Here is a 20,925-nt window from a genome sequence, read left to right on the forward strand (position 1 = left end):
GACTTCACACGAATTTCCACGTATCTTTTTGGGGGCTGTATTCCATAAAATCCTATTACATACACTGTCAAATGACGACATATAATCAGTTGATGTTTTTGACCCCTCTTGCCCTGAATCTTTAAGAAACTCAAAACTTTTTATAATAGTTTGCTTCATTATTAATTTTACAGTTTCATTTAACCCTTCATTTACTCTACAAATAAAATTTAATAGATGGCACCTTTTTGTCCCCAAGGTTACGGATAAATTTGAAATGATATCAAATCAGTGTTTTTCAATTTCTATTAAAACCAATTGTTTTTCTATTAAAAATGAAAGTCCATCACGTTTGATACAGTAATTTGGTTATTTTACCAGATAAATACCCAAAAATATGTTGTAAATAACATGTGTTAATATTAATTTTGTTAACCATCTTTGTTTGACCCAAATAAATTCAAATCAAATCCAAACAAAAGACACTAAAAACTGGATTGACAAGTTTTATTTTAAAAATTAGACAGAGAAATCTCGCATTTTCTTGCTTTTTTGTCTGATATAATTAATTGACCTGATTGCCTCTTTTTCGGAGATTCCATAGTTTTTCTGTAGCATTTTAGCTTGGTATTTGTAATATTTCTCTCTCTTTTCCTGCTTCACTCGTTTCACTTCCTCATATTTCAAGATCCACTGGGCCATCCAGGGCTCGTATTTTGAATGCAATAATTTGTACTTTCTGTTCATGTATTTGGGCACTAGGTGCTCCGACTCCACACGTCGGTACTTGATTCCCAGGGCGTTACGTGCCGTAACCTCACAGGGCTCACCACTCAGACCTGTTTCCAACATATTTAGAGCAATGTCTCTCTCTTTCACCACAGTTAACAGGTTCTCCATGCTTACCTCTACCTGAAAATTACAAAAAAAAAAATCAAGTCAAAAAGATACAAACACTTCTGTCTTACAATGTCCGCTTTCACATTGGAGTAATTCACATCTTACTGAGCAAGAAATGTTTGTGAAACACTTATGCCCCCATCCTTGGAACATTCACAAAGAAAATGAACGTAAACTGCAAATACTTGGAATTTTTCTTAGTTTTATGGGGCATAACTCTGTCGAAAATTGCTCGATAATACCCAAAATTAAAGTTGACCTAGATATTACATGTATTTAGATAAACCTGTATACTAAATTTTATATCAATATGTGCACCCTCTGCGAAGAAAATGAGCGGAAACTGCATACAACTGGAATTTTGCTACGTCCGAGGGCCATAACTCTGTCAAAAATTGCTTGATCATACCCAATATTTAACTTGATCTAGATATTATCATGATAAACCTGTATACTAAATTTCATTTCAATATGTTCATTCTCTGCGAAGAAACGAGCGGAAACTGCAAATAACTAGAATTTTTCTACGCCCAAGAGCAATAACTCTGTCGAAAATTGCTCTATCATATCCAATAACGAACTTGACCTAAATATTATCAAGATAAACCTGTATACCAAATTTCATTTCAATATGTTCATCATCTATGAAGAAAATGAGCGGAAACTGGAAAGTGTTGGTGGACCGACCGACCGACAGACAGCAGCAAAGCAATATGCCCTCCCTTCTTTGAAGGGGGGGCATAAAAATCATTGTTACTTGAATTCAAGAATCAAAATAACATGTTTAATGATTTCACTATCTGTTACAACTTCAAAGCCGTTTCAGAGAGAATTTCATTCAACCTTTTTAAAAACAGTATGATATCTTTTAAAAGCAAAGGAGAAAATTAACAATTTTCAGAAAAAGATTATCATATGCCAACGATTTATATATGTACATGTATATCCATTTTCACCAAGGATTCTTTATTCTTTTCTCAATATACTTTTTTAACCTTCAAAGATTGCTCTACCCTCATGAAAAATGCAAGATCTGGTTATTCTGACTTACTTTATCCATTCTCCATGCATCTGTCATGTACAATCCTTGTCTTTCTAACTCAGATTCAAGTGTCATTATTCTATTTCTTTCTTTTAGAAGAATATACCTGCAATGGAAAACAATAAGAATAGTCTTAAATGTGCACACTGTATGAAACTTTTTCTCAAATAAATTTACTCTGAAAACAATTATTTTCTCAAAATAGCACTCATCAAATATTTCTCACCATAACTTGTGCAGATCTTCATTGCTTTTGATTCGTAATTCATCTTTTCTCCATGGTCTACCTATAAGAAGAAATTTCCTTTACACGTTTTGTTATGAGTACTTACTCTTTTAAGAACTTTAACAGAAAGCATGTACAATATTCCCAATCAAGAAGGCCATCAGGAATATATTTAGTATCACTGGAAATGTAGCATCATAATAAGAAAAGACTTTTAAAAATTTCTCCTCATATATACACTGTATCTTTGTAAAATTTTGAACAGCTTCAGAAACTCCATTACTGGTCAAACAGTCATGGCTTGTATAATATATAAGAATGCTTATTCCTGAAACAGACTTTAATAAATGATTTTCCATTATTTATTGCTACATGTATATACCCGGGTATGTTAAATAACTTGTAACCCCTCAAATGGGCTTATCATCATTGCTCTGGGGGGTCAAAAATTGAACAAACTTTAATCTACAATGTAACGAAATGGGATAACAGACAGATGGATGCTATATAAAATATGATCAGAAAAGCTCACATAAGCTAACCGCTCAGGTAACTGTTTTTCTTCTGTTTGTAATAATTAGTTATGCTAATACAATGGCTACTGGGATATTTTTTAACAAAATTATGAAAAATTTATCATTTTTTCATGACAGAAATGAAGACTCCAAAAAAGAGTTCTTGCACATGAACATTAATAAACATTTGTTAATTTATGTATAGTGAAAGAAATTTTGGAATACATTTATGTATCACCTTTTTACACTCACAAAAAGTTTGCAAGTGAAAAATGAACTACTGTGTTTTAACCCATATTTACTTTGAATTCTGTCATTTCTTAAAAGAGTGAAAGTAAAATAAATAATTATCCTACCATTTATACCAACCATTCCCATAATAAAACTTACCACAGGCAACAGCTCCATCTTCCAAATCTTCTGTAGCATCAAAAAATTCCATCAAATCATTGTTTTTCCTTGTAGTGTGGAAAAACCTTCAATTGACAAAAAAAATCATAAGTTTGTGAATACTGGTATTCAGTTAGTTACAACTAATTGGGACACTGTTTCAAGTGAAAGGCTCTACAAAAAATCCCACGTTTGGACAATATATGATAAATAGTACAATGTGCATGTAGTTTCAGCAGCTTACTATAGGTCAAATAAATCAATACAAATACTGTTCTCCATGGTTAGTCTCACATAAACTTACTGACCAAGCACCAACTCATTGGATTTTCACTAATACCAGCATTTAGTATGGTATATATGTGTATGCACATATGCTAAATCTATCTGTGAACAAGTTTAGGTTTTGGAGGCATAAAAAAAAAGAAGATACCATTTGTGAAATCTGGGAGGTTCCAGTGTCATTGCTAAATTTCAGAAAAAATATGACACTGGTCGTTTAATTAAGGAGGCTAAAAAATTATCCATCCGTTCTATCTAAATTTCACCTTCTTATCCTGTGAAGCGCGAAGGCAAAAGAGTGAAGGTGAGATAGCAAAAGCGAAAAGATGCTATGGCACAGTGCAAAGATAAGAAGGCATATTTTGTAGGCAAAGGAATGATAGTAGTATCAGCCTTCGTAATTTTGCACTTTTGCCTTCGTTGTGTAAAGTCTTCACACTTCAACTTCACATCTTCTCACTTTTGCTCCTTTATCTTCGCACTTTTGCCTTTGCAACTTTGAACCCTGGCATCTTTGCCCTAACAGCGAAAGTGCAGGTGACCCCAATGGAACACCATATAGCATAGTAATTTTAGGATCGGACTGTTTCTGTAAAGCTGTGGAGAGAACAGGAGGAAGTTTGGGCCAAGTTCTTTCCCTTGTATGTAAAAACAAGGTACTGATCCTTCATCTTCGAGAAACTCCCTCAGACAAAATCGGAGTGAATGTGCAAGCGTAATGTGTGTATATCCTGCAGAAGTTTTGTAGATACATTCAGACAATACATGTCTACTGCTTTATGGAGATACCGAACTAGTCAATTTAAGATTATGATAGAATGGTTGGATAATATGTTTACCACCCAGCCTCCTTAAACGACAGTGAAAATAGGGAAACATTATCAATGTAATACCCAATTTCATTACAAAATGAAAGTTCTGAAGATCAAAACAATAAAATCTAACTTCAAAATTAAGAAGGACAATTTAAGGCATGTTTATTGACATCATGAATTTTTACCAATATGCCGTTAAACGCATGGGAAAAGAGATATACATGTATACCCTATCTACATGATCTATATAAGTATAAATGCACTTCCAAGAGCAAACAAATTTTCTATTCAAACAATTCCTACTGACCAGCTGTTGGCCATTAAAACTTACGAGCTAGATTGGATTTCTGGTTTAAATCTGGTGAAAATACTTTTGTTTGTTTTCCCTCCTCTCAAAACTTGTGTAGCAACAAACTGAACTACTCGAGATAAACTTGCAGACACCTTCAGCGCCATGACAGTCGGTTCCAATTTGATTTAAATATCTGTAAATTCGGCCCTACGTCAGTTGGTAAAAACTAAGCCTAATAACAATTTTGATGTCTACTAAAGATTATATCTAAAATGTTTTGTATACACTAAATTTTTCCAACTAGAAATCATCAAATTAAATAATGGGAAAGGTCATCAAATTTCCAAGAAACTGCGAAGCAAATTGTTCGGGATAAAAATTGACCTTCATCGTTTACCTTATGCAAGAACCTTTCTTTCGGATATAAACGGAATGTACTTTAGTTAAAAAGTAACTAATTATAAGATCTTTCATTTTAAAGTTGTATGTGACATAAAAGCATGCTACCCATAAAGTTTAAAATAAACTGATATGCCAAACATTTCCTTGAAATTCAACCCAATGCATATAAAGAAATCCAATTTTTATTCGCTTGGTAATATTTCTATTTTTAGATAATATAAGCTTTTCAAGGACGTAGTTGTCCGGTGCACATGTGAATATTTTCAAGCATGGATCCCAAGAAATTGAAAGATTTACTTGCCCAAGGTGGTAAAAAGGGTGGAAGGTTAGGTATGGGGTTAGTGGCATTAGCTGGAGCTGCAGTAGGAATCCAACAGTCATTTTATACAGGTGACATATCGTTAAAAGATTTAATCTATCACAAATTAAGATTCAGTAAAAATCTTATGCAACCTAGCAATATAGAAAAAAATTGCATCATTATGTATCTTTTTAGAGTTTATAATTGCCAGTTTTAAGTTTAAATTCCTATTAGATTTTGTTTTTAACATTTCAGTTGATGGTGGTCATCGGTCTATAATTTTCAGTCGAATTGGTGGTGTCCAAAAGCAGGTCCTAGCTGAAGGTCTTCATTTCAGGTATAGAGACAACCATGACAACAATTCATTGACTAATAACAATGATCAAAATTAACTGTCAAGTGTTCCTCTGACTTAAAATGTAAGCAAAAAGCTTATGTATCAAATACATTTAAATACATCTTGGGCTGTAAAAGACCCAAGCAGAGCTTTTGAAATCTAATTGAAATTGTGTAAGACAATTGGGCTGACAACACAACAACTATAGTTTAGTGTCTTGTCCGACCATTTTGACCAAATTATAAAACCGCACTCTAAACGACGCACATTATTCATACTGAGAGTTAAAAAATTGATTCGGGTGCAGTACTGCAATAGGTAGGATTAATAAACTATCCATTATTAAGTTTGTTGTCAGGTTCCCACCAACTTTAAGATTAGCTTTTGATGGTGTGACCTTTTGGACGAGCAAAGTATAAAATTATTTGTATGCACACCCAGGTACATGTGTATTATTATGATAAGATATAAAATTAGCATGATTTATTTAATCAACATGATTTTAAAAAAATGAAAAGAAAATAAATACTTTTTTTTAACACTTTATTTTTGAAGCATGAAGTTCTTATTATTTTATATAATTTTACCTGTTTTTGCACAAAATGTAAAATTCATAATGGTAGCTGGCGCTTTAAGCTTGCAAGCTGCACTTGCGATAATACTCAAAGACTTTGAAGAGGTTAAACATCAGTCAATAATTTTCAGTCGAAGTACTTAGGTTCTTGTTTCAGTTATTTTTGAAGTAACATTTTTTTTTATGTTGATAATAACTACTGTGTTTTTGTTCCTTTTCAGAGTGCCATGGTTTCAGTACCCTATAATTTATGACATTAGGGCCAGACCAAGAAAGATCACCTCACCAACTGGAAGCAAAGGTGAGTATATGGCTTTTAAATTCAATTTTAGTTCCCTTGGTTTTTCTTATTTTTTTTTTTTTAAATTGATTTGAAACTTACTGTGAAGCTTCAGAATGATAAGGTATGGATATCAAGTTGGAGTTTTGTTTTGATTAATCAACAGACAATAAAGTAATTGATCTTAAAAGATCATCTTTGTGATGGTAATATTGTTATAAATTTTTTTATACCCAACACTTTTTATTAGATGGGTGACATAGATTGTTTATTTTTAATTGCAGATCTTCAAATGGTGAATATATCTTTACGAGTGTTGGCGCGTCCAGATCAAACATTTCTCCCCCAGATTTATCGACAAATAGGTACAGACTATGATGAGAGAGTACTGCCCTCTATCTGTAATGAGGTATGTCAAACTGAAGTTGTAATTGATGTCTGAACAATTTTTCCTGATCAAAGATTTGTTTGTGATCTAAATTATAATAGATGTAATTCAATAGATGGATCTGTATATGATTACCAGTCACCTTGCAAAGTTGAAATCATTGTATAATGGTCTCAATTCTCTGTTCTAATTCCAATCGACAGGTTTTAAAGTCTGTTGTTGCCAAATTCAATGCCTCCCAACTAATTACACAACGTCAGCAAGTGAGTATGTTGATCAGGAGGGAACTGACAGAGAGGGCCCAGGATTTCCACATCATTCTGGACGATGTGTCCATTACAGAACTCAGCTTCGGAAAAGAGTATACAGCTGCTGTTGAGGCCAAACAAGTAGGTTGATAATGTTATTTGCAGACTTTTCTGCTAAAATGTCCTGTCGTGACAGAGATAAAGAAACTTTGTTAAGGGTTTAGACTGCAGATTTCATGCTGCTTTTATCTTGTTCAACTGGCAAAGCAAAGGTAAAATCGACAGTGTTTAAATAGGCCAGCTGTGACACTATTCTTATGCAAGGCAAATTTTGATTTTGATATACCAAACAGTTGCAAGTTAAAGAGAACATACAATAATTTTTCGCTGTCCATATTTAGGTTGCCCAACAAGAAGCACAGAGAGCCCAGTTCTATGTGGAGAGAGCCAAACAGGAGAAACAACAGAAGATAGTCCAAGCTGATGGAGAGGCGCAGGCTGCTAAACTCATATCCTTCCACACAACTCATTACACAAAGCATATATATATGTAGCTGTTAGTAACAATTTGAATGAAGGGTGCACATTGGTTTGAAGTTGCTGGTTGATCAATGATAATTTTTTTTTCAGAGGAGCATTGTTGACTGTTACTGATGTCTACTCTATATCATTAAAGCTCTGTGTCTAACAGTCCTGGTCTATATCTCAAGAAATCTTTTGCTTGATGATTTAAAGCTGAACATGACTAATAAATAAGCATCATTACACAGATGTTTGAACTCTTAGATTTAACTATACCCAATTTTATACCTTAAACTCATGTAGTATTCCCTACATTAATTGTCTTACATTATTTATCTGTATTTCTTGTTTTACATTTTCTGTTTGTAAATAATGGATTGACCTGTACAGTTGATGTTGCTGTCTTGTTTGCTTGGAAAAAGTTGAGACCTCTATACTTTGAACAGGTTAGAAGTCTACATCTTAAATAAGGGTAGAGCAACAATGAAAGAGAAATAGTGGACAATGCCTTTTATGAGTGGTATTCAGCTTTAATAGAATATTTTAAAGCAAAACCTACTAAATGATCATATTTGAAAAGAAAACATTAGGATTTGTTTACATTTTTGATAGTTTTGGTCTAATTTGAGAAGCCTGCACTATCACAGAGTATGTAACAAGTACATTTTGTTTCAGTATAAAAGTAATATATTAATAGTGATTACCCTGATATGTTTGATTATGATCCTTGACACAAAGTACATTGGAGAGGCTATTCAACAAAATCCTGGATTTTTGAAGTTGAGAAAAATTCAAGCAGCCCAGAAGATTGCTAAAACTGTGAGTATATTGTGTAACTAAGGTGGCTTAATACACCCTGATATAGTTTCTCAAATCAGCAGAAAATTACTTGATTATAATGTATATTATGATACTGGATAAGAAGTATACATGTTTTGGATGAAAAATAATATTTTCAAAAATTTAATTCAGTTGTAACGGGATGGGAGAAATAATGACGGACCAGAACGGGTTTCAAACCCGGGCCCCCTGAATCTCTAGTCAGGTGCTCTACCAACTGAGCTATCTGGCGCCAGTATTCGAACCGGTCTGACCGTCACACAGTAAACATGAACAAAAACACCAGGTGGATTCAAACTCATGATCTGCTGTTTAGAAGGCCAAAAATGTAACCACTGAGCTAGGACGATATACAAACAAATCGAGCAATGTAAACAGTCTTACAAAACATTTTAATCGCAATCTGGTGACGTAGTGTTTTAAAGTCTAGGTGTAGTGTGGTACCTTAATACATCAGAGGTTATCATATTGGCATGTGTCTTGAATTGTGATACATGTATTACCGTATATATTCGCTTATAAGTTGGATTTTTGGGAACAGAAAATTGAGTGAAAAGTGGGGGTCCGACTTATAGGTGAGACATAGTAAAAAAAATTTCACAAAAGAGAAGTAAGTTATATTTCTTTTTAAATAATAAACAGATAAATGCATTGAATCTGTGTTCATAAAAAGATAATTCAAGCAGTAAGTTTTTCACACCTAAGGTGATAATAAATATAGGGGTCATGTCACCTAAAACAACACAAGTAAACACCCCTGTTTAAGGGGCTAATTACCAACCTAATCAGTCAATAAGGAAATAAATCACTATCATCAAATTTTTAAAAGGACTCTATTTAAATACCTGGTAGTTTTGAAGCTATTACCAACTTGTAGTAAGTGTTATAAATAATAATGGCATTTAAAATCAAAAGTTATTTACATCATAGACCCATGATAGAAGTAGTCTAGAAGCAATTATGGGGTGAAACAAGGACAATTTTTTTAGAACTCAAAACATGTATGATAAAATGTGGTATTTTATTGAGAGTATCTGTACGTCAATTGTCCTGAAAAAGTGACCCGACATATAAGGGAGTCAACAGCAAAATCTTCAAATTAAAGCTGGAAAAGGACAACCGACTTATAGGCGAACCATACTTATAGGCGAGTATATACGGTACCAGCAAAGTTGGTAGTGAGACTCAAAAGATTCCTTGGATCTTTAACTTTCATTCTGAGTAAGCATGTGGTTAGCTGGTACATTAAAAGTAAAAAACATTGTTTATAAAAAGAAGGTAAATGAAATGATGTTTACTCTAAAGAATATTCTTACATTCATAGAGTGTGTGTTAAATAGAGATTTTTTGCCAGAAGATAAGCAGAGATAACAGTTAAGCAAAGTGGACATTCTGTTTGCTATGCAGGATCTTTATGATTAATGAATTTCACATGCTTTTAAAAGTTTTTTTTTTTTTCCTTTCAGTTGGCTACTTCTCAAAACCGTGTCTACTTGCAATCTGGCAATTTGATGCTGAATATTACAGATAAAGACTTTGATTCAAACCTAGAGAATCTGAAGAAGCGATAATCAGGATCACAGGAACAAAAACTAATAATGTTGCATACATTATGAATAACATTTTATCGTGATGAGTTGTGAAACATATGGTGAATTATGTTTGTAATGACTAGATCATACATTTTATGTATGTGGATAGAGAGATTGACTTTGTGTGAAAAAAGAAAAAACTTCATATATCTTAAGTGAAAACTTGTAATCACATTAAAAACTTACACAAAATTTTACTCAGTTTTGTTAGTTTTTAGCTAACCTGAGCTGAAACTCAAGTGAGCTTTTCTGTTCAATTTTTTCTGGCATCTGTCTGTCCGTCCGTCTGTAAACTTTTCACATTTTGGACTCAGCAATTTCAATTAAACTTGGTTGGTTTACAAAGGAGTAAATTGAGAATAGCTTTAAATTTTTTTTTAATTTGAAAAAAGATTCTTGATGATCTTATGTAAAGAAATTGGAAAACATTTTCCAAACAAGATCTTCAGTATTGGTAGGTGTTTTGTATTTTGATAGCATAAATTGGATTGGATCACTGATCAGTAACGGTTACTGGTATTATTGCTCTTGTGAGTGATGTGGCCCCTGGGCCTCTTATTAATTCACATGATGAATGCTCAAGTGAGCTTTTTTTTTTTATCAATATGTGTTTTGCTTACTGGTAGTCTGCCTTAAGTTTATATTTCATTATTTCCAGAGCCAATGTGTACTGGTCTATCGAGCTAGAAGGGGGAGGGGGATATGTTATCAAATTCAAGTCATTGTCAAAAGCCTTTAGAAAGGAGAGATTGTTCAATTTTTTTTAAACTGAAAAGGCAAGTTCTTGATTAATTGTACCTTGAAGTTTGTTTTTACAAAGCACAGAGCAATAACTGCACAAAGTATAAAGAAAAGGAAAGTTTTTCCATATATTAAGATTCTCTTTTAAGAAATAATAATTAACAATTTGACGTCCACAGTGTTTATAACCTATAACGTTACTATATATTCCATAATACGTTACCATCATGTGATCAATAAAAGTCATGTGATCAACATCCTGTCTCCCCTTAAGTATACCGTTAGAATATAGGGGTAATTATCAGTAACAGAAGATTATGCTGTTTTTCTTACAGATTTATTGAAAATCTGCATTTCAACTGCTTGTGATGTGTTGGAGGAATAAAAATAAATAGAGCAATCACCCGCAGCCATGTAAAAAAATCTCCATGGCAAGCTATTTCTATAATATCAATTTTATTAATGCCATATATTTATACATGTAATGGTACATGTAATGTAATCATAAGATACATTTGAAACAGCTCTTAACACATTTCTTTTATAGAAAACATAAAAAAAAACTTACACCATACTAAGGTTCCTGCATTTCTAAGCACTGAGCAAACAAGGAAATCAACTTTTGATAGAAAAAACATGGAGAAATGTAAACGTAAATACTGTAAGATAATAAATGAATGAATGGTATTCAAAAAAATAAAAATACATATATACCTAATGATATTTTTGGCAATATAATCATTAAAGTTTATTAAGCCTTAGGAACAGTGGTAAAATGACTGTTCTATAAGACTTCAGGTTATCTGAGGTGTTTTAGAGGGGGATGAAAACAATATGAAATGTCTTTTCATCCTTAATGATTAGTATACACTTTACATGTAAAATGCCTTTGCTATTTCTACATGCTGTACAAATACGTGGGTGATAACAACATTTACTCATTTATTGCCTGAGACATACAACAGCAATTCAGTGTGGGGGAAATCTACACAGCTCCCAGGACAGTGAATAAATTGTAAAATACTTGACATTTCAAATGTTAAAGCCTTTGTTATTTTGTTTTATTTTTCTTTGATATAGATTTTCTCTCAGGTTTTTGCACAGTCTGTTTGGCAATGTTCGGCTCGGTAGCCCTGAAATTAACGCTGGTGGATTTCTGAGATCGTGCACTTCCCGGTATTGCCCCTGCCCCCGTTTGCTGCCCCCGAGCGCTGTTGAGGGATTCTGCCCTGGGTGTACCCCTGAGTTCTGTCCTAGATGACCTAAGGTTGGTTGGTTGTAGATTTTCTTCCCACAATGGTTTGAGGCTTTTAACCATGGCCCAGTAATTTGACTGCAAATTAATGGAAAGGAGGAAAACTTGAGTAATTCTGTTTGAAACATTTAAAACTTACCGGTAGTAGAAAAACAGCCATTTTATCATTCACATTTCTACATTGAAAGCTCGAAGTAATCTGATTAAATTGTAAAATACTTGATGGTTCAAATGTTAAAGACTTTGATATTTTGTTTTATTTTTCTTTGATATAGACTTTCTCTTGGGTTTTTGCACAGTCTGTTTGGCAATGTTAGGCTCGGTAGCCTTGAAATTAATGCTGGTGGATTTATGAGATCTTGCACTACCTGGTATTGCCCCTGCCCCCATTCATTATTCCCCCAAAAATGTTTACATTTTAAATTGGTTTTTATTTGCATGAATGATGATGTTTATATGCATAAATTCAACTTTGAATGTACCTGCAGCTGCTAGCACTACAAACAATTCCACTAACGAAACAAAATGAAAGCATTATTCTGGCAAAAGGTTTCTTTTTCTTGTGTGAAAGCGCTTGGAAATCCATCACCAAAACGAATCCATAATTAGATAATACACAAGGCATAAACATAAATTTTTCCTTACTCGAACAGATTCAGAGCTGACAAAAAATGAAGAAGTTGAGTTAATTGATTCAGAAGTGCGTTTGCACCTACAACTGGTCATAAAATGCATTAACTTTTTTTTTTAGGTGCATAACAAACTAAAGTATTGGACATTAGATGGAACAAAAAAGTAAAATATTTATAGAACTATAGATAAATTTAATTGAAGTACATCACAAACCAAACCAAAATGCTTTGGTGTTGTTCAAGGTCAAGAGATCTCTATCAAACCAACCTGAAGAGTGGCCAGTCTAGGGCTTACTGGGTTGCTTTCATCTACTCTCAAATTCTCACTTATTAGCATAACATCCTGTCAAAAAAAAAGTTAGTTTTACCCAGTGAAATTTCATCGAAAAAATCTGTATTAAAAATTGACATATTCTGTTAAAATTTATTATCAAATTTGTGTGCCAGTTTACTTGTAAAGACAATTCTGTTGATTGACTTGTACATTTGATCTTCAGTATCTCGAATACTGATATCTCCAATACAATGGATACGTGGAAGTGATTTGTAAATCCCAACCACTTATTTTTTATCTATTTTACCTTCGATATTTCGAACACTCGGATATTCCAAGTTTTTAAACAGTCCCATTTAGCTTGAGAAAACGGAGTTTGACTGTGTATTACATGTTCCTCCTCACCTGTAAGTATTTTTCATTCCTTTGTCTGGATTTTTCGATATCTACTAGCTGGTTTGTTTGAAGTCTCTTTGCTCTGTTCTGTGCATAAGCTAAACTATAATTTAGATGACTCTCGCGTTTTCCCACTCTGTCAAATAAAGAGATCTAATATTTAGTTTTATTGGCATAAAAATAACCATTGCAATTGAAATGCAATATCAATTCCTATGGAAAAAACTGTTCTGTGTTGTATTGTATTATTATGCATAAAAAACAATAACAAACTGAAAACGTCAAAAAAAAAAAAAAGGTTTACATTTCCTCGTGCAGTCGGGATAGTTGTAATTCCCTATCCCTCCATTCTGAAATCCTCGGACCATATAAATCAGAAACATGTATGGGGTCTTTTTCAAAGGTTTCCCTCATCTTTAAAGGCGAAAAACTTTGGCAAAAATCTCGTCAAAGAGCGTCATTGACAATACTGTGGACCGGAAGTCAGGCAAACCTATTTTCCTGAGCTAAACCGGACGTCAGATTCCGGCTCTACGCTGTGAATAAGAAACTAAAAACAGAACAAAAGTTTGCGGTAAAAATTGATTTTGCTCACTTGTAAAATGAATTTGCAGGGATCCCTTTATTATAAACGCAGTCAATCATTGGGATGGGGTGGGTTTTAGTCCCCATTGGAATATTTTATTTTCAAAAAAGTTTGAAGCCTCCTACCTTTCTAAGGAAGCAATATTCTATCCCTAGTTTGTTTTTTTTTTGTTTTTTTTTTCGGGGGGGGGGGTGTTTTTTGTTTATTTTTTTAAAAACATTTTGTTTGTTTGTTTTTCCGGGCTGTCAAATCATCTCTTTTCTGACTGTATATGTATATACGTGCTTAACAAGGGCTATGTTTGATTTTTTTCTTTTAATACTGACATATAAGGCACTGAAGCGCACATGCTAATGACCTAAAGTGGTGTACATGTCCGCCTACTACCAACTCACTTTCAAGAGCTCCTTATCAAAGGGAAATAATTTTACCAAAAGTATGTTTCCACAAAAATATTTCTTTTGATAATACGTTTCTTTCATCCACCTATGCTACTAATTCTACCGGATAAACTGTACATTCCTATACGATGGCAATGGCCCTAAAATGTGAACGTACTGTCGTCATGAAAATGTTAATTTTAGAGGAACAAAAGCTGTTCAATGAAAGTTAACAGTGAGAAATGAGAGTCGTGAGTTTTTATCATAAGAGTTTTAACCGTACTTATATAGTTTGCTGTTGTTTATGATCGTCTCGGATTTGTTATAGAGACTACACTGTACGACACAAACAATGGATTTTAATTATTAGTCACAATTAGCATTGGGGAGGGGGAGCTGCCCCCTCCTCCATTTTTTCTCAAAACAAATATTTTTCTTTATTTTACATAAAATTGATTTTTTAAGGTGTCTCTCACTTTTTAAGAGCAGGTATAAAAATTGTGAGAAAATAAACAAAATTGTCCAAAAAATTATTAAAAAAGAAAGGGCAATAGGTACAGTAAAATACGCTCAGCGAACACGCTACATGCTATAATAAATTGACACCTATAGTGAAGTGAATAAGCGTGTTAACTGGTACTCTCCTCACCTCAACGGAATAGGATTTTGAAGATTTGTGAACGTTTTTTTTTTTATTTGCTTGTCAAGTTTTTGGGATAAGTGTGCCTTCTCCTTTTTAAGACGATCGAGCTTCGTGCCTGATCATATCAGGCACGTAGCATAAGGGGGGGGGGGACCTTTTCTCGCAGAAAACTTTTTTTTTAATTTGCATATGAAATGAAAAAACAAATGAAGATGGAGTTAGTCCCCCCTTTTTTTGGAGCATGTATAAAAATTGAATTGAAAGGAAAAAAATAAGGTATTAAATGAAATTGGTGATATATGAATTTATAGGTAAGAGATGCCCCCCCCCCACCCACGGATTAAGATTTTCATGATTTTGAGAAGGTTTTTAGGGGGCTTGTAAAGATATTTTTGATGACCCCCCCCCCCCTTTCAAAAACGATGCATGCTACGTGCCTGATGATTATATGATCAAATTTGCTAAAGATCTGGTCATTGGTTTTCAAGCATTCTCTCTCTCTCTCTCTCTCTCTCTCTCTCTCTCTCTCTCTCTCTCTCTCTCAATATATCAATAAAATCTATATAAGTTAGCTTGTCTGAGGGTATTTGCTATTTTCGACTTCACGATAACCAGTTAACAATTAATTTGATAATTTAATAATTTTAGATGATCTCAAACTCTGTACAAACTACATTGGTTCGGAAGTTTTAAGAAAGTAAATAATTCTCCTTTTTTTCCTTTGATTAAATATCAAAGACAATCATTTAACTATAGAGTTGTGTTGCTCATTTAATGTATCATAAAACGCTTGATTAATTAACAGCTATAATTGCAGACCAAACTTATTTTCTTTACGAGATCAGGGCAATAAAAATTCTAGACAGATATGTGAAGTTATATATAATTTTTCTGTGTCAATCTCGATGCAAATTTTAATTAACGTCTTTTATCCGACAGAATTGTCCCCCAATGTCACTTGACAGTTATTGACCCCCATAAAAAGGTTGACTCGACGGTGCTACCCGTAATTCGATCACATACCTTATCAGTGTGCAAATAGCGTCATGCAGTTGTCCTTTTTTTGTTAACTTTTACAAGTATTTACCCACTTGTAATGAATAAGAAGAAAAAGATGACGAGAATGTTAATTGCATTATTGCAGCTGTATAGAACAATAAACCCTAGTAACGAACTTATGTAGGTCACCCGGTAAATTTCACTTCTTCACGTGTACATCGTATACGAGGGCGTGAGAGCAGACGAGGTAAGGGTTGCAGAGTATCACTTTTGTGCTCAGCCGAAGGCGAAGAGACTTAGATGTGTTTCAGGCGAATGCGCTGAACACAGAGCGTTTGTTTTTTCTTCCTCTCCTTCACAAACGCAAGACACGGGTCGTTTAATTGCGAAGGGACCTGAAAGTGGGGGAGAATAAGTGTTTGCACCTCTCTCTCGCGGAGGAGGATGTCTCCAGTGAAGTCGCTACCCCACGGGCTCCTATTAGGATTAGTCTTTGTGTGCTTAATTGTCCATGGACCCGTGAATGGAGAGTCGGCGGTAAGTTATTTTTGCGCAATTAAGATATAATTTAACACAAACTTGGGAAAATTGAAAGATTGGCATTTACCTTTTTTTCTATATAACTTTTCTTTCCTAAAAGAAAAGTTTGACAGATCTTAAGTTTTGCGTATGTACGAAATTTTAATAACTTTTTTTTTTTATAAATAATTTTCACCTAGTAAGCAGTTTTAAAAGGTGAATAGATATCTATATTAAACAACGTTCTGTTTGTATAAATTACCTGTCCTAACTTCGACGATTAACACCTGGATGTCTGAGAGGTTGAGTGTATAGCTACACCTGTAAATATTTGCACAACTGAAATTACCCTCTCTTGAGAAAAAAATGAAGAAAAATGTATGATAGTTCTACACAACTGACGTAGAAAAACAAACGCTAAGGCATTTGATTTCAAGGTATCCCTATATTTTCTGAACCCAGGCACAAGCAGAAGCATTGGTGATTGACAACTTTGTTTTTGACTTTTAATGACCATCTCTTGAGCCTCTTGAGTGGGGGAATGGAGCATGGATAAACATCTAAATGGGAATTTTCTTGGATCCTGTTGCAAAAATATTTTTGTTCCTGTTGCTTTCATTAATAATTAGGACAATTCCGCTTTGAGTAGACCAAAGGATTAAGCTAGACGAAATAGAAAAATGGAGAAAAAGTAAAAATTAAATCAACACAGTAATTGGCTTAATAATGCAACATGCTGAGACTGTGAGGTCTAGAAATATTAAAACTACCCACACAGCATCTGTTTTCTCTACATTCATCTCATTTATAACCAGTAGGGCTTCATCTCATACAAGACAGGAAAGAAAAATACTCCCGAACTTCTTTATTATTTCTACAAAGATACATTCATGGATTTTTTTTCCTAGAAAAAAAAAGAATTTGTACTTGCACAAATGTACTTATCTAAAGTGCAACTGGTGCAGATTGATCCACATTATACATTCTTTGAACAATTTGCTAGTTCTCTGGGTTCATGTATGGCACCTAAGATTTCTGTGAAGCTGTATGATTGAAGATAGTTAGACTTCCATTACATGAAGCAATACTTCCTAGGATAAGATCCATTGCGAAATGTCAGACTTCAATTGCAATGCCAGATGTTCAAATGCATTGCCAAACTGCAGCAGATTTAAACTCGAGACCTTTTGGTGAATTCTATGACCACAGAGCCACAGCCATGCACTCTTATCAATTATAAGTTTCTTCTTATCAAAGAGCAACAAGACCTCTCATTTCATACCATTTTTCACAGGGAAATAGACCTTCATTTTGACCATTTAAAGCTGTTTCCTCCTTCACAGTTTGTAAAAGATATTAGGGGGATCTATTGAAATCCTGGATCAAGCTGTGACCCTGTTCTTTGATAGTTACTGCACTATCCTTGCATCTGACAGATGACTCAATCGTGTCAATGGGTATATGATTTAAAATTTTGCTTCCTTATCTATAAAATTGGGAACCACTACACACATATATGCCAGTCCAGACATTTTTCCAGAAGGGTCCAAGGGATGTTGGGAGGGGAGGGGGTTTGGACCTCCTTCTCCATCTTGCCCTCTTGATCGGCATATGCAACATGCTGGTTTGTTGTTTGCATGTTTTGGGAGAATCTATCATAGCCATCGATGCGACGTAAAACACAACTTGTCAAGTGTTCACCTGAATGGTGATAAAACTTGGTCTTTTTTCTTTTTTCAACGGTGGACACATTAAACTTGACATGAGAATAGGGAATATTCAATGTCCACAAATGCATTAAATTGTCTGGGGTGAATATACCTGGCTTTAATTGTAATTTCGGGACTATTGTCAATCTGGGTAGATTAGGTACTAAACTAGACACCTGGCCATTTCCCAGGCAATCAAGATCTATGTACCATAAAATTGGGGAATGGAGTGTAAATTGGTGTTGGCTTGTTGGAAACTGGAAAGTTATAGTCCAGGGGTCTAAAGCTTGTTAAATAAACAATTGGGCAGGCTAAAATCACCAAGCTTAGGACTTTCTCTCATTGTAAATGAAAGATGATGATCTGACATATTCACCGAAACATCCCCAATAGCATATTATTTGTATGCTGCTTTGTTATCAGCTTGTATTAGAGAGACTAGCTGATTTGATAAGAGTGATGAAACGAGGAATAGACTTTGCTTTCATAGAAATATTTCTGGAGGCAGTTTTTATCCGTTAAGCTTGTGAATTGAACATAACCATCTCTTATGAAAGAGAATTTTTTTTTTTGAAATGGGACTCTATATTGCACATGAATTGTGCAGAACAAAAACAGCCTCTGTTCGCTATAAGCTTCCATGTTCAACCACAAATAGATAGAAATTTGTGCAGGTGTGTGTGTGCCATAACCATGTTATGACTACATGTTATAGGAATGTTAAGTGTATATAGTGTATGATGAAAAAAAAATCAGGCTTGAAGAGAAAAACAAGTTTTGGAACAAAATATAGATGTAATATAAAATTTATGAAATGTCTTTGTTGGTAATGCATGTAATTCCTGTCATGCAGACATGTACTTGACAACTTTCTTACGAGCTTTGTTTTGGAGAAACCACAAAAATGAAACGGTGCACCTCAGTCTCATGGATTTATATTATTTTTTTTAAAGGGGGGGGGGGGTCCAATCTCCAAGTTCAGTGTGAACAAGCATATTGTACCTTATAATTAGATGATCTTCTCAAGAAACTTCGCTTGAGACTTTCCTTGGTGTCTGAAATGTTTAAACTATTTTGACTTTCACGGTTGAGATTTTCAGACTGCCTGATTTGAGTAGCTAGCCCGTCATTGTGTAAGAGCTAGTATCTTGTTGTGTGGTATTGTGTATGTCAAATGCTGCCTTGTCACAGATCACCTAAAGCCCTATCTTCCTGTTGGCATAACGTTACTTGATAAACATGTCACCTCTCTCTGATAATCTGGGTAGATTGTATGCATGAATTCATCAATATTTACCAGATTTAAAGATCACCCAACAATATGACACAGTGTCTCACACTTGCCCAACATTTTGGGTGGGATAGCATTGAAATGAGTAGAAGCTGTATTTACTACTATTAAAGAAATATGGAGCCAGACTAAACAGCTTTTGAATAAGAAAATAGATTAGTCATCTGGTAAGATGCTGTGAAGATAAATTTTGGGCAGGTCTGACTAAGCTTTTAATTATTTTTCTTTCGGATGACGAGGGGATTAAAGGGTATAATGTAGAAGTGCAGGAAATGCATCTCAAGCAAGATCCCAGAATCCTGGAAGCTTCAAGAGTTTGCCAGACTGTGTAATGTAAATCTTTGTGTATAATCACTTCAATTTTAACAAGGATTTTGCAAGAGAGAGTTTGATGCTGATCAATCAAAAGAGGGTATGCACAGAACTCTGTCTTCAGAACTAGGTTTTAACATTGAAGATTACAATTTGACAAGCACAAAAAACACAAAACTCTAGAATTCAAGGCACATGCATGATCATAATTCAAAAAAAAGGAAAATTGGGGTTCCTATAAAAACATTCATGACTTCATTAAGAGGAGATGTACATCTTTTTTTTTCGTATTTTTTAAATCTAAGTATGTGTTTTTCAATAATTCTGCAAGTACGCAAACAGCGTTAAACCGACTGACATCAAATAATTTTGTTAGCTCTTGATTTATTTGACACAGGTATAAAAAAAATGAACTCAAATAACAAGAATTATGCATTGAACGATTTGCATCATTTATTATATTCTATTGCAGGAGAAGGACTTTGAATTTGAGGACGCACAGGTTGTGGTTCAGAAACGGTCAGTAGAAAACACTTTAAAGGATGATGAGGATTTTTTAAAAGACGAGGGGTCAGGAGATGAGGAGGGCAGCGGAACAGTGACAGTGATCAACCCCCCAGCCACAACACCAGGTGAGTGTGACGGCCCACAGAGGCAGATGGCTGATGGGAGAAAGATCAAGAGATTTGTGTGGGAGCTAGCTCTGCATACTTTTCTTACATACAAATACCACACTTCTTTTAATGACGATGTTATGTATATATATATATATATATTTATAAACCTGGAATATTGCTCATGTTTATGATCTAATCTAAAAAAACTGCAGGAATCTAATGCAGGTGTATATCAAATAACTAGACTGGTAGAACATTATTTAAATTTTTGACAAAACGCACATGCAGTGCAATACACCACAACAAAAAAACTCTGAGATAAAGCCCTTACAAAATATGTCAATATGTAGATAAGAAAATTGCGCTCTTTAGCATCAGCAGGTGTAATAAATCCTTCACCTGTTGTTAATGGCAGAGGTAGGAGTAGCGGGTTAACAGATTAGCATTGTTTCATTTGCTGACTCCCGATCTGATCCCCTGATGGCTCATCAGACTGTCTACCTTGAGACACACAATGCTACTTCAGTGGAGGTCAACTCTCACACACAGACACGGGGCCCCCAAGCAACTGGCCGTAGACCAGCCCCAGTGACTGTTTGTTTATGTATTTACCTTGCAGGTTAAGATAAAAAGTATACAGGTTTTT

At 34.3% G+C, this 20,925-nt stretch overlaps 4 protein-coding genes across 11 annotated transcripts in view; 2 read left to right on the forward strand and 2 right to left on the reverse strand.

Moving 5' to 3' along the window:
- Window positions 1-469: 469 nt before the first annotated feature.
- LOC128188795 (39S ribosomal protein L47, mitochondrial-like) lies at window positions 470-4,812 on the reverse strand. The gene is made up of 5 exons (XM_052860067.1): window positions 4,481-4,812; window positions 3,053-3,138; window positions 2,148-2,208; window positions 1,931-2,027; window positions 470-891 (listed from the first exon to the last, which is right to left on the reverse strand). Exons 1-5 carry the CDS (start codon window positions 4,603-4,605, stop codon window positions 499-501), a joined length of 762 nt encoding a protein of 253 aa, XP_052716027.1. The 5' UTR covers window positions 4,606-4,812; the 3' UTR covers window positions 470-498.
- A 251-nt stretch (window positions 4,813-5,063) lies between these two features.
- LOC128186520 (prohibitin-2-like) lies at window positions 5,064-10,122 on the forward strand. Its single transcript, XM_052856314.1, has 8 exons — window positions 5,064-5,233; window positions 5,400-5,481; window positions 6,277-6,356; window positions 6,620-6,744; window positions 6,927-7,112; window positions 7,373-7,479; window positions 8,234-8,312; window positions 9,800-10,122. The coding sequence occupies exons 1-8, from the start codon at window positions 5,113-5,115 to the stop codon at window positions 9,902-9,904; spliced, it is 885 nt and encodes a 294-aa protein (XP_052712274.1). The 5' UTR covers window positions 5,064-5,112; the 3' UTR covers window positions 9,905-10,122.
- Window positions 10,123-11,103: 981 nt separating this feature from the next.
- On the reverse strand, window positions 11,104-13,753 carry LOC128186521 (uncharacterized). 2 transcript variants are annotated; one of them, XM_052856316.1, is made up of 5 exons: window positions 13,528-13,753; window positions 13,233-13,359; window positions 12,822-12,896; window positions 12,567-12,582; window positions 11,104-11,999 (listed from the first exon to the last, which is right to left on the reverse strand). In XM_052856316.1, the coding sequence occupies exons 1-4, from the start codon at window positions 13,635-13,637 to the stop codon at window positions 12,577-12,579; spliced, it is 318 nt and encodes a 105-aa protein (XP_052712276.1). In that variant the 5' UTR covers window positions 13,638-13,753; the 3' UTR covers window positions 11,104-11,999; window positions 12,567-12,576. The 2 variants fall into 2 exon arrangements, with proteins under 2 accessions (XP_052712276.1, XP_052712275.1); XM_052856315.1 differs by lacking the exon at window positions 12,567-12,582 and having other exon boundaries at window positions 13,528-13,744.
- Window positions 13,754-16,040: 2,287 nt separating this feature from the next.
- LOC128186518 (basement membrane-specific heparan sulfate proteoglycan core protein-like) overlaps window positions 16,041-20,925 on the forward strand; it is a 74,890-nt gene continuing 70,005 nt past the window's right edge. For 5 of the 7 annotated variants that reach the window (XM_052856306.1, XM_052856308.1, XM_052856311.1 and 2 more), the window contains exons 1-2: window positions 16,043-16,368; window positions 20,135-20,294. In XM_052856306.1, coding sequence (XP_052712266.1) covers window positions 16,276-16,368; window positions 20,135-20,294 — 253 coding nt within the window. In that variant the 5' untranslated portion in view covers window positions 16,043-16,275. Of the gene's footprint in view, window positions 16,369-20,134; window positions 20,295-20,925 lie in introns of all 7 variants that reach the window. The other 2 variants (XM_052856307.1, XM_052856309.1) reach the window with 2 other exon arrangements.

Source organism: Crassostrea angulata, chromosome 6 (assembly GCF_025612915.1).
Source record: "Crassostrea angulata isolate pt1a10 chromosome 6, ASM2561291v2, whole genome shotgun sequence".
Classification (NCBI taxonomy): domain Eukaryota; kingdom Metazoa; phylum Mollusca; class Bivalvia; order Ostreida; family Ostreidae; genus Magallana; species Magallana angulata.

What these genes read in the sequence shown, in the direction of transcription:
- LOC128188795 (XM_052860067.1), bottom strand. Translation starts at nt 4,605, where the DNA reads ATGGCGCTGAAGGTGTCTGCAAGTTTATCTCGAGTAGTTCAGTTTGTT. An exon ending in AGATGGAGCTGTTGCCTGTG is followed by an intron (nt 2,209 to 3,052) that starts GTAAGTTTTATT and finishes TTCTTCTTATAG; the next exon opens with GTAGACCATGGAGAAAAGAT. An exon ending in GAAGATCTGCACAAGTTATG is followed by an intron (nt 2,028 to 2,147) that starts GTGAGAAATATT and finishes TTTCCATTGCAG; the next exon opens with GTATATTCTTCTAAAAGAAA.
- LOC128186520 (XM_052856314.1), top strand. Translation starts at nt 5,113, where the DNA reads ATGGATCCCAAGAAATTGAAAGATTTACTTGCCCAAGGTGGTAAAAAG. An exon ending in CTGCTGTTGAGGCCAAACAA is followed by an intron (nt 7,113 to 7,372) that starts GTAGGTTGATAA and finishes GTCCATATTTAG; the next exon opens with GTTGCCCAACAAGAAGCACA. An exon ending in CCCAGAAGATTGCTAAAACT is followed by an intron (nt 8,313 to 9,799) that starts GTGAGTATATTG and finishes TTTTCCTTTCAG; the next exon opens with TTGGCTACTTCTCAAAACCG.
- LOC128186521 (XM_052856315.1), bottom strand. Translation starts at nt 13,637, where the DNA reads ATGAGGGAAACCTTTGAAAAAGACCCCATACATGTTTCTGATTTATAT. An exon ending in GGAATGAAAAATACTTACAG is followed by an intron (nt 12,897 to 13,232) that starts GTGAGGAGGAAC and finishes TTTTTTTGACAG; the next exon opens with GATGTTATGCTAATAAGTGA. An exon ending in CTAGACTGGCCACTCTTCAG is followed by an intron (nt 12,000 to 12,821) that starts GTTGGTTTGATA and finishes ATTAATTTGCAG; the next exon opens with TCAAATTACTGGGCCATGGT.